This window comes from Lissotriton vulgaris, chromosome 1_1 (assembly GCF_964263255.1).
Source record: "Lissotriton vulgaris chromosome 1_1, aLisVul1.2, whole genome shotgun sequence".
Classification (NCBI taxonomy): Eukaryota; Metazoa; Chordata; class Amphibia; order Caudata; family Salamandridae; genus Lissotriton; species Lissotriton vulgaris.
The window spans coordinates 438,438,965-438,461,571 of NC_141685.1; the positions used below are offsets into that span (position 1 = coordinate 438,438,965).

Here is a 22,607-nt window from a genome sequence, read left to right on the forward strand (position 1 = left end):
GTGTGTGAAAGAGAAATGAAAAGTCCCGATCTCCATGGAGTCTGCCATTTTCTTTGTCAATGAGGACCTCATTTTCTATTTTTTTACCTTCATGCTGACAAATGCAAGACTTGCAAGAGCTTAAAAAGCACAATTTAAGCTCCACCTCTCTAAACCCCCTGTCATGAGTGCTGAGTAGTTCCTTCCAGTCATCCTTGAAGTATTCTTTCCCTAATCTGGCAGCCCATTTCTCCTGCAGGGATGACCATGAGTGGTGCTCCTATAACAATGTCTTGTGCAGCCCAGACAGCTCACCACAGTGAGTGCTCTAGTGTTCAGATAGTTGTAAATCACTGAACGGGGAGAAATCTCAGAAGTGGTCGCAATGCCTGCCGTACACAGTGGGACAATTGTGGTTAGTGCACCGCTGCCCATCATGAAAGAGGTGAATCATCCTTCAAGGAAAATAACTATTTAAGGACCCTAATCTTTAGCAGTTGGTCCACAGTGAGAATTTATTTTTTGGACGAGCTCCCCCAGTGTATTGTCTCACCGCCTATTTGTATTGCCTTGTTATTCCAAATGGGGCATGTGGATGTAGATATGTTTGTGTCTCAGCTCCGATGCCTGTGCTGCTGACTTCAATAGTGGGCTTGCGATACTCTCTTCTGAGGCAAGAGCTCTGTTCAGCAGGTATGGGTCGGCTTGTCTACCTACAACACTTTGCTCAAATGGTACCCAGTCTGGCCTCTCCATATCTTTTGAGAAAAAAAAATCCAGGTGTGCCAGGTGAAGAGCTTTGTAGAAGAGTGACATATCAGGGAGTCGAAGACCCTCAACACAGAGTTTCCAATTTGGTGAGCTTGAGATGAGGCTACTGCTAATCTCATATGTAATCTTTAACCATTTTGCAGAATTTAAGAATAAATGTCTTGGTTTGGCTGCTGGGATCATATCAAATAGTAATAATGGGGCACTGTCACAATTTTTGATCACTTGGATAAATCCCCATAGGGCTAAGTGGAGATGGGACCATTTTTTAAACTCCAGAGCAGCTTAGGTCAGTAAAAGAGATACATATATGTTGGAACTGTGGCAAAGAGGTCATTCCCAATTATTATCCCCAGATAGTTGACGTCATCCGACCACTGGCAAGGAGTGTCTAACAGCAGATCAGGTGGCATCTGCTCATTTAGCGGAAGAGCTATGCACTTTTCCAAGTTGATTCTGTAGCTTGAAAAGTGGCCAAAGACAGTAACCAGCATCAGCAAGGCAGGAAAGGAGGATTCTGTCTTCGTCAAGAGCATAAGAATGTCATCCACATATAGCTACAGATTGATTTCACAACCTAATGTATATATGTTGGGGATTTGTGGAGGCCCTCTTATTTTGGTCACCATAGGTTCTAATGCCAAAAAAAGAGGAGCGAAAGGGGGCACCCCTGTTGTGTTCCCCTGCTGATGGCAAATCAGTTTGAAAGGAAACAATTGCTGTTAATCTGAGCCATCATGTAGTTGTGTAAAGAAGCTTTATGAGTTGTATAAAGTGCTACGGGAAACCTGCCTTTGATAGTATGTGGCAAAGGTAAAGCCATTCAATCTGATCAGATGTCTTCTCGGCATCAAAAGAGAGATCACTACTTTCCTTTCTCCATCCATGTTAGCCTGCCAGCTGATGTGGGAAAGCAACTCTTATCCTTACAGGGGGACCGCCATTGGTACAAAGCCCACATGGGATCTATGAACCAACAGACGAATGGATCTCTTAAACAAGGTCGCCAGAACTTTGGGAGGCATCTTTAAGCATGCATTAATCAGGAAAATGGACCAGTAACTACTGTAAAGCGGTGGATCTTTATCCAGCTCTGGAAGGAAAATAATGGTGGCATAATTAAATTCCGGCCGGAGGGAGGCAGTTTTACTCATCTGTTTATAAACCTTTTCCAGCAATTCGGCCAGAAACTGAACATTCATTTTATAATAGGAGGGGGATGGACGCCCACTGCCTCACACTCCAGCACTCAGTTTGCCCTGATGCATCAGAATAAATGCAGTGCATGATAACACTTTCTTCGGTGTCAGGCTTTAGTTTTTCACCCTTGTTGGTGCAGCCTGTGCTGTGTATCTCTAGACACGTATTTCAGGATAGTTGTCCTTCTTCAGTAGAGAGCAACACTTTTTTGGGGGTGCTGGAGATGCTGCCCAAAGGTTTCAGTACCACTCGCTGGGTGCAGGTGCATCAACCAGAGCTCGTCAGCTCGTTAGCTCAAGGGAGCCTTTTCAAATTGGAGGGGGGGTGGGCGCACACTGCCTCACACTCCAGCACTCAGTTTGCCCTGATGCATCATAATAAATGCAGTGCATGATAACACTTTCTTCGTTGTCAGGCTTTAGTTTTTCACCCTTGTTGGTGCAGCCAGTGCTGTGTATCTCTAGACATGTGTTTCAGGATAATTTTTCTTCTTCAGTAGAGAGCAACACTTTTTTGGGGGGTGCTGGAGATGCTGCCCAATGTCTTCTCAGGTTTCAGTACCCCTTCTTGGGTGCAGGTGCATCAACCAGAGCTCGTCAGCTCGTTAGCTCAAGGGAGCATTTTCAAATAGGAGGGGGGTGGGTGCACATTGCCTCACACTTCAGCACTCAGTTTGCCCCGATGCATCATAATAAACACAGTGCATGATAACACTTTCTTCGGTGTCGGCTTTAGTTTTTCACCCTTGTTGGTGCAGCCAGTGCTGTGTATCTCTAGACACGTGTTTCAGGATAATTTCCTTCTTCAGCTGAGAGCAACACTTTTTTGAGGGGTGCTGACTTCAAACATAGATAAAGGTTTGTGGGAAACATATATTGCTCCATTTCTGATATTTAAAGCAGCTTAAGTAGAGCAAAATTAAGTTTGCTATTTTTTTTAACGATTTAGTTACAGGTTGGTTGCAGTACGATATTGATATGAAAGAAGGGTTTACAAATGTTTATGCAATATATAATGGAGATAAATGTAATTGCTCTGTTCCTCATTGAACAAGCAGCAAAAAAAGGTGCATAATCAGAATTTGTTCCATTTTCCTCTTTTAATAATCCTTCCTTTTGCTGCACGCAAATAAATATATCCTGACTCATTACATTTCATTTATGGAGTAAATAAACGGTTTTTAACATTTTGACCTGTGTGGAAACCCAAAGAATTGTTACTGGAATCTGAAGACCCTCTCACTGAGTTACCATTGGAAGCCAGGAATACACAGTCTAAGCAATTTGAACATTAAAAAAAGACCCCAAAGTACACACCAAACAAATGTTTAAAAACTGAAATATTTTGTATAGCTCCCAATCAAAATTAAGAAAAGGTTTTCGCATTTAAATGTTGCTTCTTTATTTGTATATACTTTATTACGTTTAATATTATGTAATTTTGTTAAACAGTCACAGACCTCCTGAGTAGGACTTGTGGACCCCTAAGGGTTTTCGGATCACAGGTTAAAAACCACTGGAGTACAATTTAGGCATAGAATGCCCCAAAACCCTATGTTTTGACACCAAAATGAAGTATATAGGTTAATGGTTCCTGAAATATTACATCATCACTGCAACACATCTGCCATTTTTAAAAATGTCGACCAGAAAAATTTGGCCAGGATCAGCAAGGTTTACCCAAGCAAAATTACTTCTCTAATGATTCAAAAACACAAATCAAAAATGAAAATCTCTGGACAACAATTATTTTATGGAGTTATATCAGGGGGCCGGGATTATTTGAATCAGAGGGTGGATTACTGTCTCTAGTGAAAGGAAGGCCAGTGGCTTCAAACAGTGGGCCTGCTTTTCACTAATGCTCTGCTCCCAGTTTCGGCACAGGCTATTGCCCGCCCTTGGAACAGAGCATTTGATGTATAACTGAGCTCTGTCCCGGTCTGAGCCAGTAGACACAATCAAGGATGCACAGTGTCGTGAAGTGAGACAGTGCACAGTCTATGTCATGTGGCCCATGGTCTCTGTACGATACAGCCAACATAAGGGGAAACTGATATTGGGACATTATCAACTAAATCTTAGTCTCAAAATTTTAAATCGATGTTTGGTGATTTCAGATGAACAATTGTAAGCAAGGAAAAAGAAGAGGCATAATACAGAGTGGGCAACAGGATGATAGTGACAGATCACCAGGAGCTGAGGAGGCTGAAACTGGAGGCCTATAGACAGGTGTGAGGGTCAAACATGAAGCGATAAGGGCAAAGACAAATGAACAAACAGCCACAGGTAATCACCAAACAGTTATGTTTTGTATTTTTCCAGAATTCTAGCAGATGTTATTGTTATCTGAGTTCTTCGCATAATGAATGTAAAAGGAAGGGGATAGAACCTGAGAAAGGATGGGCTACAGTAAGATGGGACTTACATTTCTGTGTTTATGTCCAGGCATAAAGGCTACTTGAGCTGACCTAAACAACCCAGCATGGGAAATGTAAAATTCTGTGGATCAACTCAAACGTCCCACTTGAGCCATAGTGTACTTTACCCTCCTGCACATGCATGAGACATATTCATTTTATCCCACCTTGGCTGAACTTTCCGTACAAGAACCCTGTGCCAGGTCAAGATTCCCATATTGGAAGGGAGTTGCAGGTAAGCACATATTCTTGGTCACTCCTATGCGAATAAGGGATGCACAATGATCTGTCCATGGCACACCACTGACCTTGCCTAAGGCCATCATTTTGTATTGCAGCTATATGTATACTTGTGGAATTCAACGTTCAGACAAGCAACACGGTTTGTGCATGCATACACTCCCTTTGGGAATCTGCCCAAGTGCGGAATGCCCTTGTTTGTGACTCTGGCGCTCAACCGCCATCTGTAAATTTATTGTGAATTAAAAGTAGACTTTTGCTCGGTAGGAGAATGAAGGAGATGATTTATCAAGAACTAGCGTTTTCATACAACGTTTGTAAAAGTATAGATACTGCTAACCACAATCATACTCAGTGTTTCCAAGTGAGTATGATAAAACTCTGAGTCAGCCTGCAAACTTTGAATACGCGACCTTCAGATTACACAGATCACTGCAGAGGACTGTGACCTTTGCACGTTTTCCCTGATTCATTCGGCTTTCTGCTTTGTACATACTCTGTACATAAACCTAACCTGAAACATGGCTTCCTCTTAAACACCACTGGTTATCCGGGTAGGGCACCATGAACACGACTGATGAAACAACTGATGAAACAAAAATACAGTTGAAGAGAAATAAAGTGAAAGTACGTAGAGTGGATGAAATGCGTGGGGCAGTGATTGAGTAGCACTTGGTAAGTTGCTGAATGGACGAACCCTTTCCCTCCTATGAAGGAGCCCGCCTTCATTTCATCCCTGCGCAGTCAACATACAGTATTGTTGCTTCCAGGAGATGCCGCTTGGACATAAGCAAATGAGGTCAACAAGAGACGGGCCACTTGGAAACAGGTAAATAAAGAGAAAGGGCTAAGCAATGGATGCATAACATGCAAGAAGTGTTTGTTTAATGCACACTGGAATGAATACAAAACTTACCAGGGTCGAATTGGACGAGGCTGGCGGTGCTGTGGGTGAAGTCCAATCCAAGTCTAGCTGAAGCTTCTAGGACCTTGTAAGGAAAGAAGGCAAAGTTGTTGTATAACTGAAGAACTTTGTTTTAATGTATTAGTGTATAGCTAATTTTATATCAGAAACAATAATAACCAAAATACATGGTTGCAGTTGTGTTCAGTATCTTACCTTGATGCCAACAAATGTAGGGTCTTTACTCTGCCCTCTTCTCGTCAGCCTAACGGCAAGGGTTCCCACATTCTCACAGACGCGGTAAGAAGTTTCTGCCAACTCAATCCTCGACCATTTAATATCTAGTCTGAAACAACAAAGCACATTATTTATTCATGCACTCGCCCACATTAATAAAAAAACAGAGCAAAAACTGAAGGATGTGGAGTAATGCTTAAAGGTGGATCAGTATACAACTACTTATTTTTGTAGTTTACAAAGTGGCAATAAAACTATCCCAACTATACCTAGCTATGTCAAAAGTATATATTAACCATTGCTCCTGCAATTTATCTGTGGGTACCAGCATGACCTGCGTGACATTTTGTAGCAAACAGAGAATACTCTCTTCAGCGTGAGTGGTCTGCTTACTGCATAGTACTTTAAAACAATCCTTGCCACAAAGCAATGCCAACTCAGGAAGGTAAATGCACCTGAAATCTCCCAGAGAGACAAGAATCTGGGAGTTATCTTCTAGGAAGGCCTATCATACATCACCTCAAATTTGTTTTGTTTTCTCAATCATTAATATATGGCTGTCCATGCTCCAGAGCATCTTTCCATTTGTTCAGTCTTCATATAAGATAGAGCGAATGAGAAATCTAGTTATAGTACACCTGGGTCATTTTCACCTCATTTCCACTGATCTTCCTAAAAAGCTAAAAAAAAAGGCTTCAGAATCAGACAGAGAGTTGGTACCTCAATTTGCAAAAAGGATCACTTTAAATTAGTTCTGAAAGTCCCTCCAAAGGCTCTTGCTGAAACTGTGAATCAAGTCAAGCCCTCTGCACAGTGGCGGGTCCTCTGCAATGGTGGAAGAGCATTGCCCCATTGCCAGGCTCAGAGCCAGCAAATATAAAATAAAACGATGTTCTTGTATCATTTTTTCCATTTGCCGGCTCGTAGCCAGCGGTGTTGGGAGGGGTGGGCTGAGGCATGGGGGGTTGAGAAGGAATGCTAGTGCACTCCACTCCCAAAGTGCTCATGTGTGTTTGACCGGCCATTTCATGTCGACCAAAACACATATGCACACTTAGTTTTTCTCCAGCCCAGCTGCATTGAGTAACCGGGCTGGAGAAATGCCACAGACTCCCTAGTCTGAGCACGCCGTCTTTCCTGTCTGCTCTGACCAATACCCATGCTGCTCTGCAGCACAGGGAGTGTGTCCCATGGGCTGCTGGGATCCAGGAAGAAGAGGAGAGGCGGCGCAATGAGACGTGATGCTGGAGGCGACAAGAGGCAAATTGTACTTTTTTTAAATATTGTATTCCTCTGTGGGACCCCACTCGCCCCACCACCCTTTGTTTATGGCAGCCGCTGCTGCCTCTACATTAACTACAGGGCTTCCTGGAACAAAGGACCAGGTTGTTTACAGAAGCTGGCATCCCATTTACATTTCTACCAGAAATCTCTGGGTGACCACCACTTGCTTGATCTAGCATGGACTTACAAATGGATAAAGCGCAGTGGCCATTCCAGGGAAGTTCATGGCTTCACACATTGCAAGCCTTAGATCGCCACCTTAGGGCAGAATGCACCAACATGCATCTCAAGAATGGTCTTAAATCTAGCCGGTTCAAATGATTGGTCAACTAAAGATTTTACCAAGCACAACATATGAAGAACGCTGGATGGATTAACTCTGCATCCGAGTGAACAGTCTATTACACACTCCTCAATGGTTCTATTTCTTGATGCCTGATCTCACCAGTGAGCACAAAGAAACAGGTTACTCAGATAAATACCTTTAAGGTAAAAATAAATCATGTTTGATACAATAAGAAAGCAACAATGTTAACTGTCCTAATCCCCTGTTGACCGGCCAGTAAAAAGGTAAATGTTCCTCAGATATCTCTTTCAATCTGTGATAGTAATGCAGGGTTTGCAGTACATTCCAAGAACAGACACTTGTGTTGGGGAATTTAACCACTACTGTCCATGCATGTTTCATACAGGGGGCCAGGGAGCTTTGTCTACATGCCAGCTTAATATCTCTACTAGATATATCACGTAACTCAATGTCACGTCAGCCAATTGTGAGAACATCGCTCCTCTTTCCCAGCCTATCTCTCCCTGTCTTTCTTCTGTTAGGTTAACTCTGTATTACATTTTCTCATCTCAGGCTGCTGACTCTATCTGGTCTCTTCAGATTTCTCTTCATACTCATTGTCTCTCTCCCATCCAAGGATTTCTATTGGTTTATCTTTTCTCTCATGGAATATATGCATGTTGTTTCTCTCCCATTGAGTTCTATGTCAGCTACTAGCTTGGACTCTACTCTTGGTCTTTCCTTCGTTCATCAGACTAGTGGTCAGACCATGCACTCCATCTATAAATTGACCTCTATAATTTGTGGTCTTGTTCACTCTGGTGACATTTTAATGCTCAGATCTCTGTCTAAGCACCCAAGCAACCACTGTTCTCCAACTGCCACCTCACTTTTTTCACTTTAACTATAGGCAATGGTGTAGTTTGCTGTATTTGCAGCGATATCTAGGAACAAACTTCCGCTCGGGATAAGGTGTACTGAAAATATTTCTCTTTCAGGAAAGCTCTCCAATCCTCAATGGATGATGCCAAGATCATTGGCCACACTGTAACCGCTATTGTTCACCAATACTTGGAAATTAAAGGGCAGCTAGAACCACTGAACAGACCAGTGGACAACATGAACAGACAAGCTTTGAAACCCTAAACTGTCACAAAATGGATCATCTCAAATGTAGGGAAACGTTGGTAGTGTAGTGCATCCTAGTTTCAATTGGCAATGTTGAGATGGACTCTGGAAGGCTAGTAACTATACAGAGAAAACTGAGACAGATTAGTAGAACTAACTCCTTGAATATAAATACACTTTCTGAATCTTGTTCAGTGAGAGAGAACGTTCAAATGTCTATTCCATCATAGCATTGTTTTCTCTAACTATTGCCTCTCACTTAGTCAAGCTTTGCTTTTGACTCAGATATCAGTGGTGGTCACTACTTAATGGGGCGGTTGGGTGGGGTGGGGAGGTGGGGGGTGGAGGGGGTAAATGAAAGAAAATGAAAAAAATACCACATACCTGCAACCGGCCGGCCGGCCGGCCGGCTGCTGCCTTCCAGTCTCTTAGTCATTCCAGGAGGGAAGCAGGAAGCACTCAGATTCCCCTGACCAATCACAACACTGCCTTACAACAGCATTGTGATTGGTCTTAGCGCCGTGTTTCGGCACCCAGATAAGGACTGGGGGTCTGGGTATGTTCTCCAGCCGGGGTGGAGAACATGCAAAGTGTGCATGACTGTTTGGCTGACACAAGAGGGCCGGCCAAAAGTTCATGCACACGTAAGAGAGTACCTCCACTGTTCCTGTGACGTCCAGCCCCACCCCACCCCACCCCTAACCAGCTGGGCCACAAACAGAAAAATAAAATGATAATAACGTTTGTTATAATTTTTTTATTTTTCCTTTGACAACTGCTCATAGAGCAGTGGGGTGACCCTCCTCCGCCTTAGCTATCAGATATCCTTTCCTAGGTAGTCTTTTGTCATCTCATTCTTACAGTCCTAGTGTTGCACAGTGTTTGTTTAGTTTCTAATATAAAATGCTAGATGTATAGTAGTAAAAAAGAACAAGTATTTAGAGGCCACGAGCTTTTAGCAATAGGACAAATTCACATTTTCAATGCAATCTCTCAATGCCACACATTCCCCCATACCATAGTAGTTACCGATCATTTGTTCTTTTCTGCAGTATACTGTAGTGTTTTCAGGGACACTAAATACAAGACCTCCTACTCCAAATTCTGGCTGATGCTTGTTTACACACAGCTAAACTATAATGATGAATCTTTCAATATATGGGCTTTATCTGGGCATGCACATAGAACATCTAAAAGGCTTTCAGTAGTCACCATAAGAAAGAGCAGCCATTTCACATAAAAGACTTGGGGTAAGTTTGAACCAAGATCATTTGAATATCTCCATTTTAGTACATTGGGTAAAAATATTCATTGATTCCTCTACCGATCTTGGTCCGATGCAGTCAAGCGATACATTAGTGCATCTGTTGTTACACATACACAATTCAATAGAAAGCCTGAACAAGGTAATTGACTGTTAAAAGAGAATGTGAGTCAGAAAATGCACCATGTTCATTTGCAGTATTTAAGGTAAAACACTTATAAAGCATTATTATAGTGCCTGTACTGCAACACCTAATTCTGTATGACTGCAATGCTGTAATGTGTAAGCATGCAAGGAAGGAATGGGTGAACATTGTGCTATATTGCAACCATCAAGACACACTAAATGGGCCAGACTACACGGGCTTCTCTACAATGCAGAGCACTATGGCATCCGCATTTGCACCATCTAACCACAATCCAAATTTCTCTTTGAGGTCTCATTTTTAGGTGTCAACTGGGAGAAAATGTGTTTCCAATACAGAACATATATGAAAATAGGCTTTGGTTCATCCCCTTGCTCAAGAGTAAATGGCTTTGTTGTCCATATCACCTCCCGGCTTCTGATACAACGGCTTTTCTCCCATTTCTTTTATTTGCCCCACCGATGAGCATGTTGGCCCCATACTGTTTGGATTGGTTGAGGTATTTTCTATTGGTGATGCTAGATCTTACATTTCTGAAGCGGGACTATCTTTTTACCTCTCTCCATCTTCCCCCCTCATTTCCTAGCCTCTTCTTTTTCCCCTCCCACCCTATCTCCAAAGCCCTATCTATTGTCCAGTTTGCGCATCTCCAGCACTTGTCTCTGCCTGCTGCACTAGGAAAAGGCAGCCATTTCAAAATGGTTTTGTAACGAGTGCAAGATAGCCACCTGCACATGTGCATATGAGTTTGGCATCTTTTGGTATTTATTGTATTTGAGCAAATCTCATTCAAAGATGACCACCATGTCCATGTACATCCACAGCTGACATCTGGAGCAGTGTAAAGTCGGCTCCACCCTTCCATATTTTATTAGGCCACTTATATGTGCATGTATGGCCTTATGTACTTGTGTGATATAACATTATTAATGTAATGTAGAGCACTTGAATAGTTACAGAAAGTGCATTTACTGTGTAATCTCAACATTTATTGGAGTGTGTACATTAATTTTAGTTTAACAGTAACAGCGATTTTCAGTTGTCACATATATCTGCCTTTGTGTGGTTTGAATAACATTGCATTTTGTATATGCTCATGTATTTCTTTAATAATACTCTCCATTTAGATTATAACTGAATATGTATCTGTAATCATACATTTGAGCCGTGTATTGAAATGCTTGCCATACTAAAGTTGACCATAGGCCTAAAGCTTTTGAATTTTGCAATGTCTAACTTTAACGTGAATGTTTGATTTGGTTGCAATCTTTTTCTCTCCTCTGCAGGTGCTGCTCTATTAGCTCATGGCTAAAAAGAGGCACATTGTATGAAAGAGATAGTGAGGCTTGAAAGGAGTATCTTCTGGCAAGGATAAGAAGATCTAATGAAGGAAGGGAGGACTACTGTCCAAGCGGAATAAGGAGAAAAGAGGAAACCAAGGACGTTTTAATGTGTAGATCGAAGGAAAGAAATCTCAAGCGTAGTTGCCAACTTTGGTTGTTTGAAGATGGGAACTAATTGGACATGTGACCGGGAATTCTCAAAGGTTCTTTTGGTGGGCATAATAGGGCATTGCACTTCAGTCTTGTTCAGATTCCCCTTTAGACTTCAGAGGTACAGACCTCCTTGTGACATCTCTGTTATGTGACTACATACTTAACAATATATTGTACTTTGATAACTTCTACAGAAGTTCTGCTATGCTGAAACCTTCCTATGCTTCCCTCACTTAATAGGGTTTCCCTGATTCCCAATTAGAATAGCGTTTAGGTGATCTTATTAGACAACTTCATGTAAAGGCACGAGGATCGAAACTTTCAATCTATTCACCAGACCTTATTTCTCATTCTTTGCATAGCAGCTACCAAATTCCTCATTTGCTTCTTGTTATTGAAGATCAATTTTATTCGCTGTTTCAGATATCATCTAGTGAGCCTGTATTTATTACTATGTTTCTGAGATTGATTTATGTCAGCTTGGCTTTGAATCATAATAAATCTATACTTAATCCCACCATTTGACTCAGAGCTTTACTGTGTGACCAAATGGGTTACGCTGTAATTGGTAAACGTTAGTTGATCCTAACTGTTATGTTCTGTGTTCAGTTCTATGTATCCTTGGCAGCAGGGTTCCTAGCAACTGTATGCTTCTACTACTGGAATGCATGCTGTTGGATTCCAGGAGAGAGGCAGATGTTGCTGCAGGAAGACCGGCTGCTGGGGGTTGCTGTATGAAATGAAGTTTAATGGTAGTCATGAGGTAGATCCAAGTAGAGATTTATTAAGTAGTTACAGGATCATTGATGTTGGTTACAGGATCAATTCAAGATGGTACAAAGTTAATCCAAGCTAGTACTTGGCCCCACCAGGAGCTGATCTTCATAGCTCAGCCCACTCATTCCAACTGCCACTCCTCCATCCACCAGGCATACCAACATTCCACACTGTCCTCATGCACTCCAAGGTTCCATACACACAGACACATGCAAACTAGCTAAGCTGCTGTAAATGTAGTCACAACACTGTACTACGCTCAATAAATCGTCTTCTTACTTCCTTTAGGGAATATTTTCTTTTCAAAACAAACTCCTTTTATTCCTCAGAACTTTCCATCGTAGGGGACAGGAATGTGGAGTTCATATTTGATGCATTATCACATCTTTAAGCAGGATTTGTCCAAATACAAGAAAATGCATTCAAAGATGGTTGCCGTAGTTGTCACTAAATGGCCCATAATGTTGATAAATGAATAATTATTTTGTGTCAGTCGTGAAACCCATAATTTCACAACATATCACCAAACTGTTGACGTTTCCACACAACTCCATTTTGTTCTTATGTACTGATTGTCTATGATGTACAGCATTTCTGTGCGAAATGCTCCATCCATGTCAAAGAAATATAAAAACAAAGCCCCTGATTTCAGTATGAATCAAAACCAGTATTGTTCAGTACTAATTTTATCGGGCTCTCTCCCTTTAGCTGCAAGTTGCCGGCCAGAGAGGTAAAGATCCGCAAAATGTACAATGAAATGTAAAGTTGATCCCATTCACTTTTGGACCAGTGATTGATAATTAACAGAAAGGGATCGCTACCTTGTAACATTACTGCACATTTCAAACTGGAGAGACAGTGATAACAGCACAGATTGTCGCGTGACTGCACATCTGCTGCTGTCTTGTCCCTTTGTTACTCCTCGTGGAAGACTAGTCTAGCACACTCCCAGCATTCTACACAATGCCAGATTCACACATCCATCAGGTGTCGCAGAGAAACAGCTGTGAATGTAAATGTTTCTGTAAGGTGTTACGTATTATGAGAACAGGAGAGCTAAAGTTCAACATCTGGACTATGCCACAAATTGGAGTTTTTTCATTGCGTGATATTTACGTAAAATGCCGTCAGTTTATTGAGTGCCATTGAACACGTGATAAAAGTACATCTTCAAAATAAATTAATGTCATTGCTATATTTCACATTGCAGGAAAATTTAATTTTGAAATGTGTAGCCACTGGCTAGAATATGAATTTATTAAAATAAAACCTATTCCCAATAACATGGAGAAAGAATATATTTCATCATACTTGCAATACATAGTACTCCTAATGTTTGCGATAAAAACTGGCCGTTTTCACAGATCAAATCTATTATAGTTTTTTTAGGTACATGTGTTAATATTATGGAATTCGTCGTGTTTTTAGCTATACTTGAGCTCCAGTGGATTGTTCAGTTATGGAAAACAGTATCAGACAGATTTGTAAGGACATTTTCTATGTACATTAATGTATGCTAAAAGGTTCAGTGTGTGACTTGCGCAAAACTAGAAACACTTGAGTTGTCTCTGGCACACTCAGAACTCCAATTAGGAAAAGACACAACAATGTATCCATGATGTTGTGGTCCACAATTGTTTGTAGAAACTTAGCGGTATGACCACCAGCAGTACAGGGAGACGAGAGCAACAGACAAGCAGTTGATAAAATAGATGCGATCATGACCCTCCAACCCACGCTCACCCCAAACTCACAAATTCAACTCTCTCTTCCTCCTTGATGTCCCAGAAACAGTGTTTAACTTGAGCCGGTGGTTGCAGGTGGAGCCCACCAACAGTACATTTCAGAGATTGGCACTTATTTTTCCATGAACAACCTTTGATCCAGAGCAATAGAGAGAATAAACACAAACGGGGTAAGAAGGAGGAAGAGAAAGGTGGAAAAGCAGCAATAAAGGGAGAAACCAGGGCTAATTGAGGTTCTGAAACAGTGTGAGAAAGAGGCAGGGAGTATTTACTGGTGGATGAAGGAGGCATGAGGTGAAACCAAAATTATGTAACTTTAGCATTCCGCACCCAGACCTTCCAATGCACTCACTGCGGGCTTAAGAACAAAACTTACTGTTTCACAAATTAAGAACTGCCTGAAAAACGGGGGGCGTGGCCTGCTGTGCAGCGGAATGGCCGCTTCTTAAGCGTGTTCTGCCGGTCGTAGAAATATCCTGATATTATCCTTGCAATTGGAGTACCCTCGCACCAACCAGACCTCATGCTGAGATAGTGGGTCGTGTTAAGGGCCACTCTGCGAAATCCTGAGCTCCCTGGGACGCGCGGAGCTGTGATCGGAGGAGACGGAAAGTTGCCCTGGACGGCCGCGAGAGAGTGTGGAGACCTACGGTCGGCCCGATTAGCTAATTGAGTCCGCGGCCCCGGAGGCCCTCGCCGGCTGCGGGGGAGGGTCCGGATTTCATCTCCGCTGTGGGGCTGCCAGTTCCCCAGTGACGAGCAGCAGTGGACGTGAGGGGTGCAGCGGAAGGTGTAACGATAGCACAGGGGACTGGTGTGACCTACGGAGATACGGCGGCCGCAGTCCACACTTGATTGTCGGCATGTGTACATCGGCGCTGTCGCAATATACAAACTGGTGAAGTCAAGACGCTCATACCTACATGGCCTTGCTGAGGGTGCCCCAGGCTGGTATGTTGTATGAAAAAGGTGGTTTATGTGATTGTGCACCCATGTTGGCTTTATAGCACTGGAGCTGTGTTTTTGGAATCAGAGATTGGCAGAGTGCCACAATGGCCGCCATCTTGTGAAGTCCCTTCTGAAAAGTCTAGAGGGGTGAGGCGGGAAACCAGGCGGCCGATCCTGGAGGTATTTGTGCAGGACCAGCGGGCCGGCAGTATCATCTCTTTGGCCCCTGGGAGCGAGGTGGACGCCTCTGTGTACTCTGGAGAGCCTGCTAAACTGCCCACCAAGACACTATCGCAGCCCAATAGTTTGCGCACTGGGAGCGGTGCCGGATTGTGAGGGGGACGGGACGTGGGAGTTCGCCCACAACGCATGGCTGCCTGGACGGCCCGCTGGGTGCAGCTCTAGGTAACGTTGGTGGTGGAGAGGCGGATGAGACTGGCCTGTGAGCGGCTGGGTGAGACTGCACCGAGTTTACGTCCCTACTGTTGGTATCAGAGCCTGGAGAATCTGGGGGAGCCTGCCTTGTAGTGGTGAGACACTGGTGGTGGAAGCGCTCATCTGCCTAGATTGTATTACCCCGTGTTTGGCAGTGTGGGTGCTTTGCCGGAGGTGTGACTTGCTGGAGCAATCCTTCATCACCACAAGCCTCACTAGCAGGACGACACGAGATTCCCCCTGGCCCGCCATTCCGCGGCACGGTTATCATGGGGCGACAAGATGCCAAGCAACCAAAACTTACTTTTGAAAACAAACGTTCCACCAAGCAGGGGGACACTGAGTTTGAAACGCAGGCAGACAACTCGAGAGACCAGGCTTCAGACGACCAGAGCCCAGATCTCAGAACGCCTATGCTAGACATGCGCTCCAGTCTTCGGAACATAGACGCTAAGCTCGACACCTTGACGTCTCCGCTGGATGCGGGTAAATCGCAGGTCACATCGCATGAAACACGGTTGGATGTGCTTGAGAACCATCATACAGAATGCCACGAATTCCAAGCTGAGACTAAGGAGCAACTGCTTCAAATGGACAAGCTCCTAGGTATCATACGAGCCAAGAATGAGGACTTGGAGGCGAGGTCGAGACGCAACAACCTACGCGTCACAGGAATACCGGAGACAACCTCCATTATTAAGATGGAAACCTTCATTACAGACCTACTCCACGAGTTATTTGACCCACATCTCTCTGCGGTGTTCGTGATGGAAAGGGCGCACAGGTCGCTGGGTACGAGGCCTCCGGTGGGAACAGCAGCCGGGCCCATCATTGCAAAATTATTGAATTATCAAGACAGAGATCTCATCCTTCGACTAGCTAGAGAGAAGGGCCAAATCACACACAAGGGCAATACTCTATCGTTCTACCCTGATTTTACTCCAGCGGTGCAGGCGGCGAGGTGGGTATTCCTCCCCGCAAAGCGCATCTTACTACAGGCACAGATCCCCTATTCCCTATTGTAACCTGCGAAGCTGAAGGCATCTGTGGATGGGAAGCCTCATTTCTTCACGGATGCCAAATCAGCACTCAAGTTTGCAAAACACATAGGGGGGAAGCCGTCCAAGAAAAAGCAAGCAGAAGTGGAGGCGGCTGGAGGCAATCTGAGTGACAATGACTGATTTGGGTATCGTATGATCATTGTGTGTTCCATGTCTTGACTCCCACTCAGGGGGACCACGATCATCTATCTGTACTGTTTAGAGTGGTCCAACATCTAATTCCCCATTGTCTTTCTATATTGTTATTGTCTGGGGAGTGCTGAGGTCTCCTTGGACCTCCCAACCACCTTGCTACGCCTCCAAGGGAAGGCTCCCAACTTTGATGTTAAATGCTGTATGGGTTGCATTTGGGGGGGGGGGGGTAATTCACAACCTATTGGGGTTGGAGGGGGTGGGAAGGGTGGAGTTGTTTGGTTTTTACCTGTCAGTCACATTTCAACTGGGTACATGGCTGTGGATTTATTATGTAGATAAAAAGGGTTAAATAGGGACATCATCCAGGATTGCATGAACCTTCAGGGGAGTAAGAGAATAGAGTGGTTCAGGTATGTGAGACATTTCCTAATAGCCATTGGCCATCATTAATATTTTGACAACCCGTCTAGTATGATAGACATTTCTAGGAAGAAACTGATGGTAATCTGTCTAACTTACCTAGAAGAGACTAGGTGGCAGCTGGAGAGAAAAAAAGTGTCTGTCATGCAAAATCATTTGATGCTAGATGGACAAGGTCTTCAGAGATATTTAGTAATTACCCAGAGTAGTTATTCTCGTATGCCTCTAACTCACTTTAGGGGGGGCAGCTTCTTTAGTTTAACCACTTTCCCCGAGGTTAACTCCTGGTCAAGATCCTTGACTCCTTGTCCTTGTGACGATGTATCTCAACAATCCATGTTACATTGCATCCTATTTTGTAAATTTTACACCACAGTAGAAGGAGAAGTGTGGCTCACCGGTTAGAGGAGGCAGTCCCTGATGCAGAGGTCAGACCCGGGAACAGGGTTCAATCCCCGACGCGGCAGGGCCTTGAGCTCAAAATGTCCATGGACTCGATAATTCTCGCCTCGGTGCCTACTCAAATCGTGGGTTCACACTCTGCAACCCTGGGCAATAGCTTGCTTAATCTCCACTATGGCTCCACCGCGATGGGATGCCTGGTCTTCACCTTGGGGATGCCCAGTAGGGGTAGTCTCGCAGGGAAAGGCCAGGACGGGTTCCCACAGCAAGCGCCTTGAGACCTTACGGTGAAAGGCGCTATATAAGAACGTATGATTTACGATTTATTTTTTCACAATCAGGCGAAGGTATATACTCAGCTTATTTAAAAAATGGGGATTGAGACAATGTAGACCTGCCCTACTCAGACTACAAATGTTGGAGGACGATTTCACTCTGTATAGCGTGACAACTTTTTTAAAGAGCCTAATGCGTTTTAGATTGTCAATGAATTAACTTTCTTTTATATTGGAATTTAGTGGCAATTCAGTATGTTTCTCTCTGTATTTATGAAATGGGTTTTTATCTAATGTAAATATGAATGCTATGTAATGTTTGTTTTATATTTTTATGTGCTTTTATGGATTCTTGAAACTGAAACTGAATAAAGCTTCTTTGATTGATTGAAAAAATATGTAGATGTCATATCATGCCCTGGGACGATGCTATCAGACTCTATGCTATAGTCGTACATGCATACTGATTCAACGCTTAATTTTCTAACTTGGAATGTGCGAGGCCTTAATGATAACAGAAAAGCGAGATTGGTACACGCCTACTTGACCCACCACAATGTGGATCTATGCCTTTTACAAGAAACACATTTAAACAGCACGCCGTCTCCCAGACTTCGCCATGCTAGGTGGGGACATGCTTACTCAGCCATATATTCCAATTATGCCCGGGGAGTTGTGCTACTTAAAAAAGGCCTGGATTGGAAGGAAGGTTTTGTACAAAGGGATCCGGAGGGGAGGTTCGTCCTGGTGCAGGGGCTCCTATGTGGTCGATCCATCCTCATCGTCGCTGAATATGGCCCTAATACTGACTCTCCGGATTTCTTCACTGATACCTGGTCCAGGATCAGAGCGCCTGGCTGTGACTCGATCATATGGGGAGGAGACTTTAAAGCCATTCTTGATGATCAGGTGGACAGGAAAGGTAAGGCTAGGGCCCTGCACCCCGCGGCCACCGGGGCATGAGGGAAATAATAACTGAAGGAGACCTGGTAGATGTCTGGAGAAGTAGACACAAATCATTGAGGGAAGGCACTTGTATCTCAGATCACCAAACTGCTTGGTCCCTCCTAGACTTTTGGCTCCTGTCCAGGGACATGGCCGCCTGTACTGTGGCGGTCAAACACCTGCCGAGATCCCTGTCGGATCATGCCCCATACCTGTTGCAAATATCGCTCCCAAACATGCTGAGACGCACTTTTTCATGGCGTCTTCCTCGACATGCCCCACTAGATGAAGCCTTCAAGGAGGAGATAAGGCATGATATTGAGGGATACTTCCCGATTAACACAGGGTCTGTTGATACCCTCCCTATGGGAGGCCTTTAAAGTAGTGATACGGAGTAAATGCATAGCTCGACAAGCTGGAGTGTTAAAGGCTATTCGTGGGACACTGGCGTCCCTGGAGTCTGACATCAAAACCATTGAGACGCAATATTATGATGGGGGAGACCGTGCGACTGCTGGCCTGCTTAAGGATAAATTGCCAGAATACGCTAAAGAGGCACAACGGGAGGTTACATTTCTCTGCAAATATGCAGAAGCCAGGTGGTATGGAGAGGGGGACAGACCGAGCGCACCTTAGCAGCTCTGGTCAGACCATCTAGAACTGCAACCTATATACACGAGATACATGACTCGGCTGGTGTTTTAGTCAGAGGCCAGGAGGAGATTTTACAGGTTTTTTGGGGCTTTTATTCTACCCTGTATACCGCCATCCAGAGTGCATGCCCGGAGGGAATGGAGTCCTTCCTTGACTCCATTGGTCTAGCCTGGTTTAACGACACATACAGGAAATATATGGACCTCCCGATATCCGCTGAAGATGTAGCCCAGGTTATCAGGAGTTTACCACTAGACAAGGCCCCTGGCCCAGATGGCCTTACCACAGCCTTTTACAAAACATACGTGGAAGAGCTGGCTCCTTGGTTGCTGGCGGTGTTTGCAGAAGCACTGGAGGTTGGGAAATTACCCGCCACGATGCGAGAGGCCATGATAGTCACGCTGCTCAAGCCGGGCAAATCGGAAGACGAGTTGGACTCTTACAGGCCCCTCTCGTTGATAAATGTTGAAGTTAAAATATGGGCCAAACTAATTGCTAACCGGTTGCAACCTCTTTTGCCCTTGATAGCATTGCCTGATCAGTCGGGTTTCATTCCGGGACGTTCAACGTCACACAATTTACGCTCTATTTATTTGGCGATGCACTACCTGCATCCCAGTGTCCACGCTGCCGTGGTGTTTTTAGATGCAACGAAGGCTTCTGACACTTTAGAATGGCCTTATTTATTCGCTATATTAACTAGAATGGGATTCAGCCCGCTTTTTATTAGCAGAATCAAACTGTTATACACAGCTCCGAGCGCCCGGATTAAGGTAAATGGCCTGATCTCTGACCCGTTTCCTATATCGCGGGGCACGAGGCAGGGATGCCCCCTGTCCCCGCTGCTCTTTGCTATCGCAATGGAGCCGCTGTCGGCTCGCATCAGACAACACCACACTGCAAGGGGAATTGGGTTCAGCTCCAGAAGCCTGTTGATCTCCTTATATGCAGATGATGTGACTCTTTACCTCGTCAACCCTGAACAAAACCTGGACCCGGTGCTACGCGAATTTATTCGCTTTGGGGGTCTAGCCGGTGTCTGTATAAATTGGTCCAAGTCAGTTGTGTTTCCCCTGACGGACAGTACCCCACAGGTGCATTCGGAATTCCCCTTGAAATGGGAAGCTGAAGAGGTCAAATATTTGGGCATTTGGATCAGTAGATCTCTCCAAGAAATCTGGAACTTGAATTTCGGTCGAGCCATGACATGGCTGGAGGGCAAAGTGAAGATGTGGACGCGGCTACCTTTGTCGCTTACAGGGCGGGTTGCCTTAGCAAAAATGATTGTATTGCCTAAGTTCCTTTACCTCTTTGTAAATATCCCGATCCCGCTCACGTCGCACTTTTTTACCACGTTGAAATCACAGCTACTGACTCTGGCCTGGGCAGGTGGGCAGGCAAGGATCGCCTGGGACATATTAACATTGCCCTTGAAGAAGGGAGGACTGGGGGCTCCGGACATGCACCTCTATGTGCTAAGTGCTCAGGCTCAATTTCTCCACTTTTGGATACATCCAACCTCGTTCCAGCCACACGTTGCCATGGAGATGGACGCCGTAGCGCCGGTTCCACTGCGGGTGGCTGTGTGCACGAAGACGAAACGTTCTAGAGGAGATGTAGACACTGCTGATACTCTACGCTGGGTGTGGGATGAATTGCGGAGGAGGGCAGGTGTTCCACTGATGTACGCCCCTTCTTTATCTTTGGCTCACAACCCTCTGCTGCCGTGCATTGCGGGGGGCATTGGGCAACCATTGCAGCGAAAGCTGGGCCTCCAAACGTTCGCAGATTTATTCCCAGGTGATGAATTCCTCCCCCCACCAGAGGTTGTTGAGGGACAAGAACCGCCTTTTTCGGAGCTATTTCTTTATCACAAACTAAAATCGGCATGTCGTGAAATGTGCGACGACTTCCCGAGTGCTCCTCCGACCTTTCTTGCACTTGAGAACATTGTAAGTTCCTCATCCCCTAAGAAACTGGTAACTAGGTTATATAAACTGATGCAGCGGGACGCGCCCGTGGTCCACTCAACGGCATTGCAGCGGTGGAATGATGAGTTGACTGCCGCAATTACTGAGGACCAGTGGGACTTCTGCTGCGGACAACTCACTGAACTTTCCCCCAATTGCAAATTGCGCCTAATTCATTTTGAGTATTTACACAGGATTTATCGAACACCTATCAGTCTTTACAGAATGGGGCTCCGTGAGGGAGATGGTTGTTGGAGGTGCAGTTATTCTTCCGCAACATTCTTGAATATGGCAAGGTCCTGCACTAAACTGGAGGACTATGGGTCCTCGATCTTTACAGCTGTAAACCAAATTGTGGGACGCACTGATGTCCCGTCTCCTGAGTTAGGCATTCTGGGATATGTTAAAAACACGCCACCCAAGTTCAGGAAATTGCATGCACTGCTACTATTAAATGCTAAAAGGAGGGTAGCAATACATTGGGGAAGGCGTAAGGTACCTACTATAAAGGGATGGATTACGGATGTTACCTATGGACATACGCAATTGGGTATTTTTGGGGAATTGATGCCATCCACCTCTAGACCGCGGGACATCTGGGAACCGTTCACACAGTGGATGAGCAGGCAACAAAATGACAGGGGAGTAGGTGAGGATGAATGATATTCATGATGGATATTGGACACTTTGCTTAATATGCATAATGTGATTATTGTGATACGCTGATTTCATCATCCGTCTGCTTTATGTGCTGGGGAGGTCTTGGACATATGTCGAGATGGGAAGGGGGTATTGCGGACTGTTTCTGCATAAGTGTCTGCTTAGATTCGTAGACTGTTGGCTTGAGGCCTTGACACAACTGTAATTATTAACTTGTATGTACTTCCTTTGACGAAAGGGGTATTCTACTACATACTTTTTTTTTCTTTGCTAAATATACCACGGATTTGAAACAGAACTCTGCTTTTATGTGACATGTAGTGACTGACGGGAGTTGTTAATGCACTGTTTACTGCATGTTGTTTGTTCAATGCCAATAAACAGAATTTAAAAAAAACTGTATCAGTTGCTATTGTTGTGAAATATGGACCTTGTCATTTTTATTACCTTTGTTAATTTTGTTTTGGGCTTATTGAATGTAGATGCATAATCAGCTAATGTGCATTCTTCCAATGCTTTTGGCAATTTGCTATACTCTACTATACATTTTTCAAATTGAATATCAGCTGATCTTTCTTGTAATGAATTTATAGTCTCCAGATCATTTATTAAATAAGTTCCTTTCTCAGGAGGGCTAGTAATAGTAAATCCATATGTAATTGAATGTTGTATCAATTTACACTTTCTTTCCCCAGGCATATTTTTGAACTCCTCCTGTGTGCAGTCATTAGTTTTTGTACTCTTAACAGCATATTTATTAAATGGTGCCATTTTGTTTCTGCAGCAGATAATGTTATGAAAAATGTTAGTATTCCAAGTTGTCTTATCAT

At 44.1% G+C, this 22,607-nt stretch overlaps 1 protein-coding gene across 1 annotated transcript in view; it reads right to left on the minus strand.

The window, feature by feature from the left end:
* LOC147747319 (FRAS1-related extracellular matrix protein 1-like) overlaps positions 1-22,607 on the minus strand; it is a 1,022,199-nt gene that overhangs the window by 133,800 nt on the left and 865,792 nt on the right. Inside the window, exons 27-28 of the mRNA XM_086953165.1 lie at positions 5,727-5,856; positions 5,523-5,595 (exon numbers count right to left, since the gene is read on the minus strand). Coding sequence (XP_086809291.1) covers positions 5,523-5,595; positions 5,727-5,856 — 203 coding nt within the window. The remainder of the gene's footprint in view (positions 1-5,522; positions 5,596-5,726; positions 5,857-22,607) is intronic.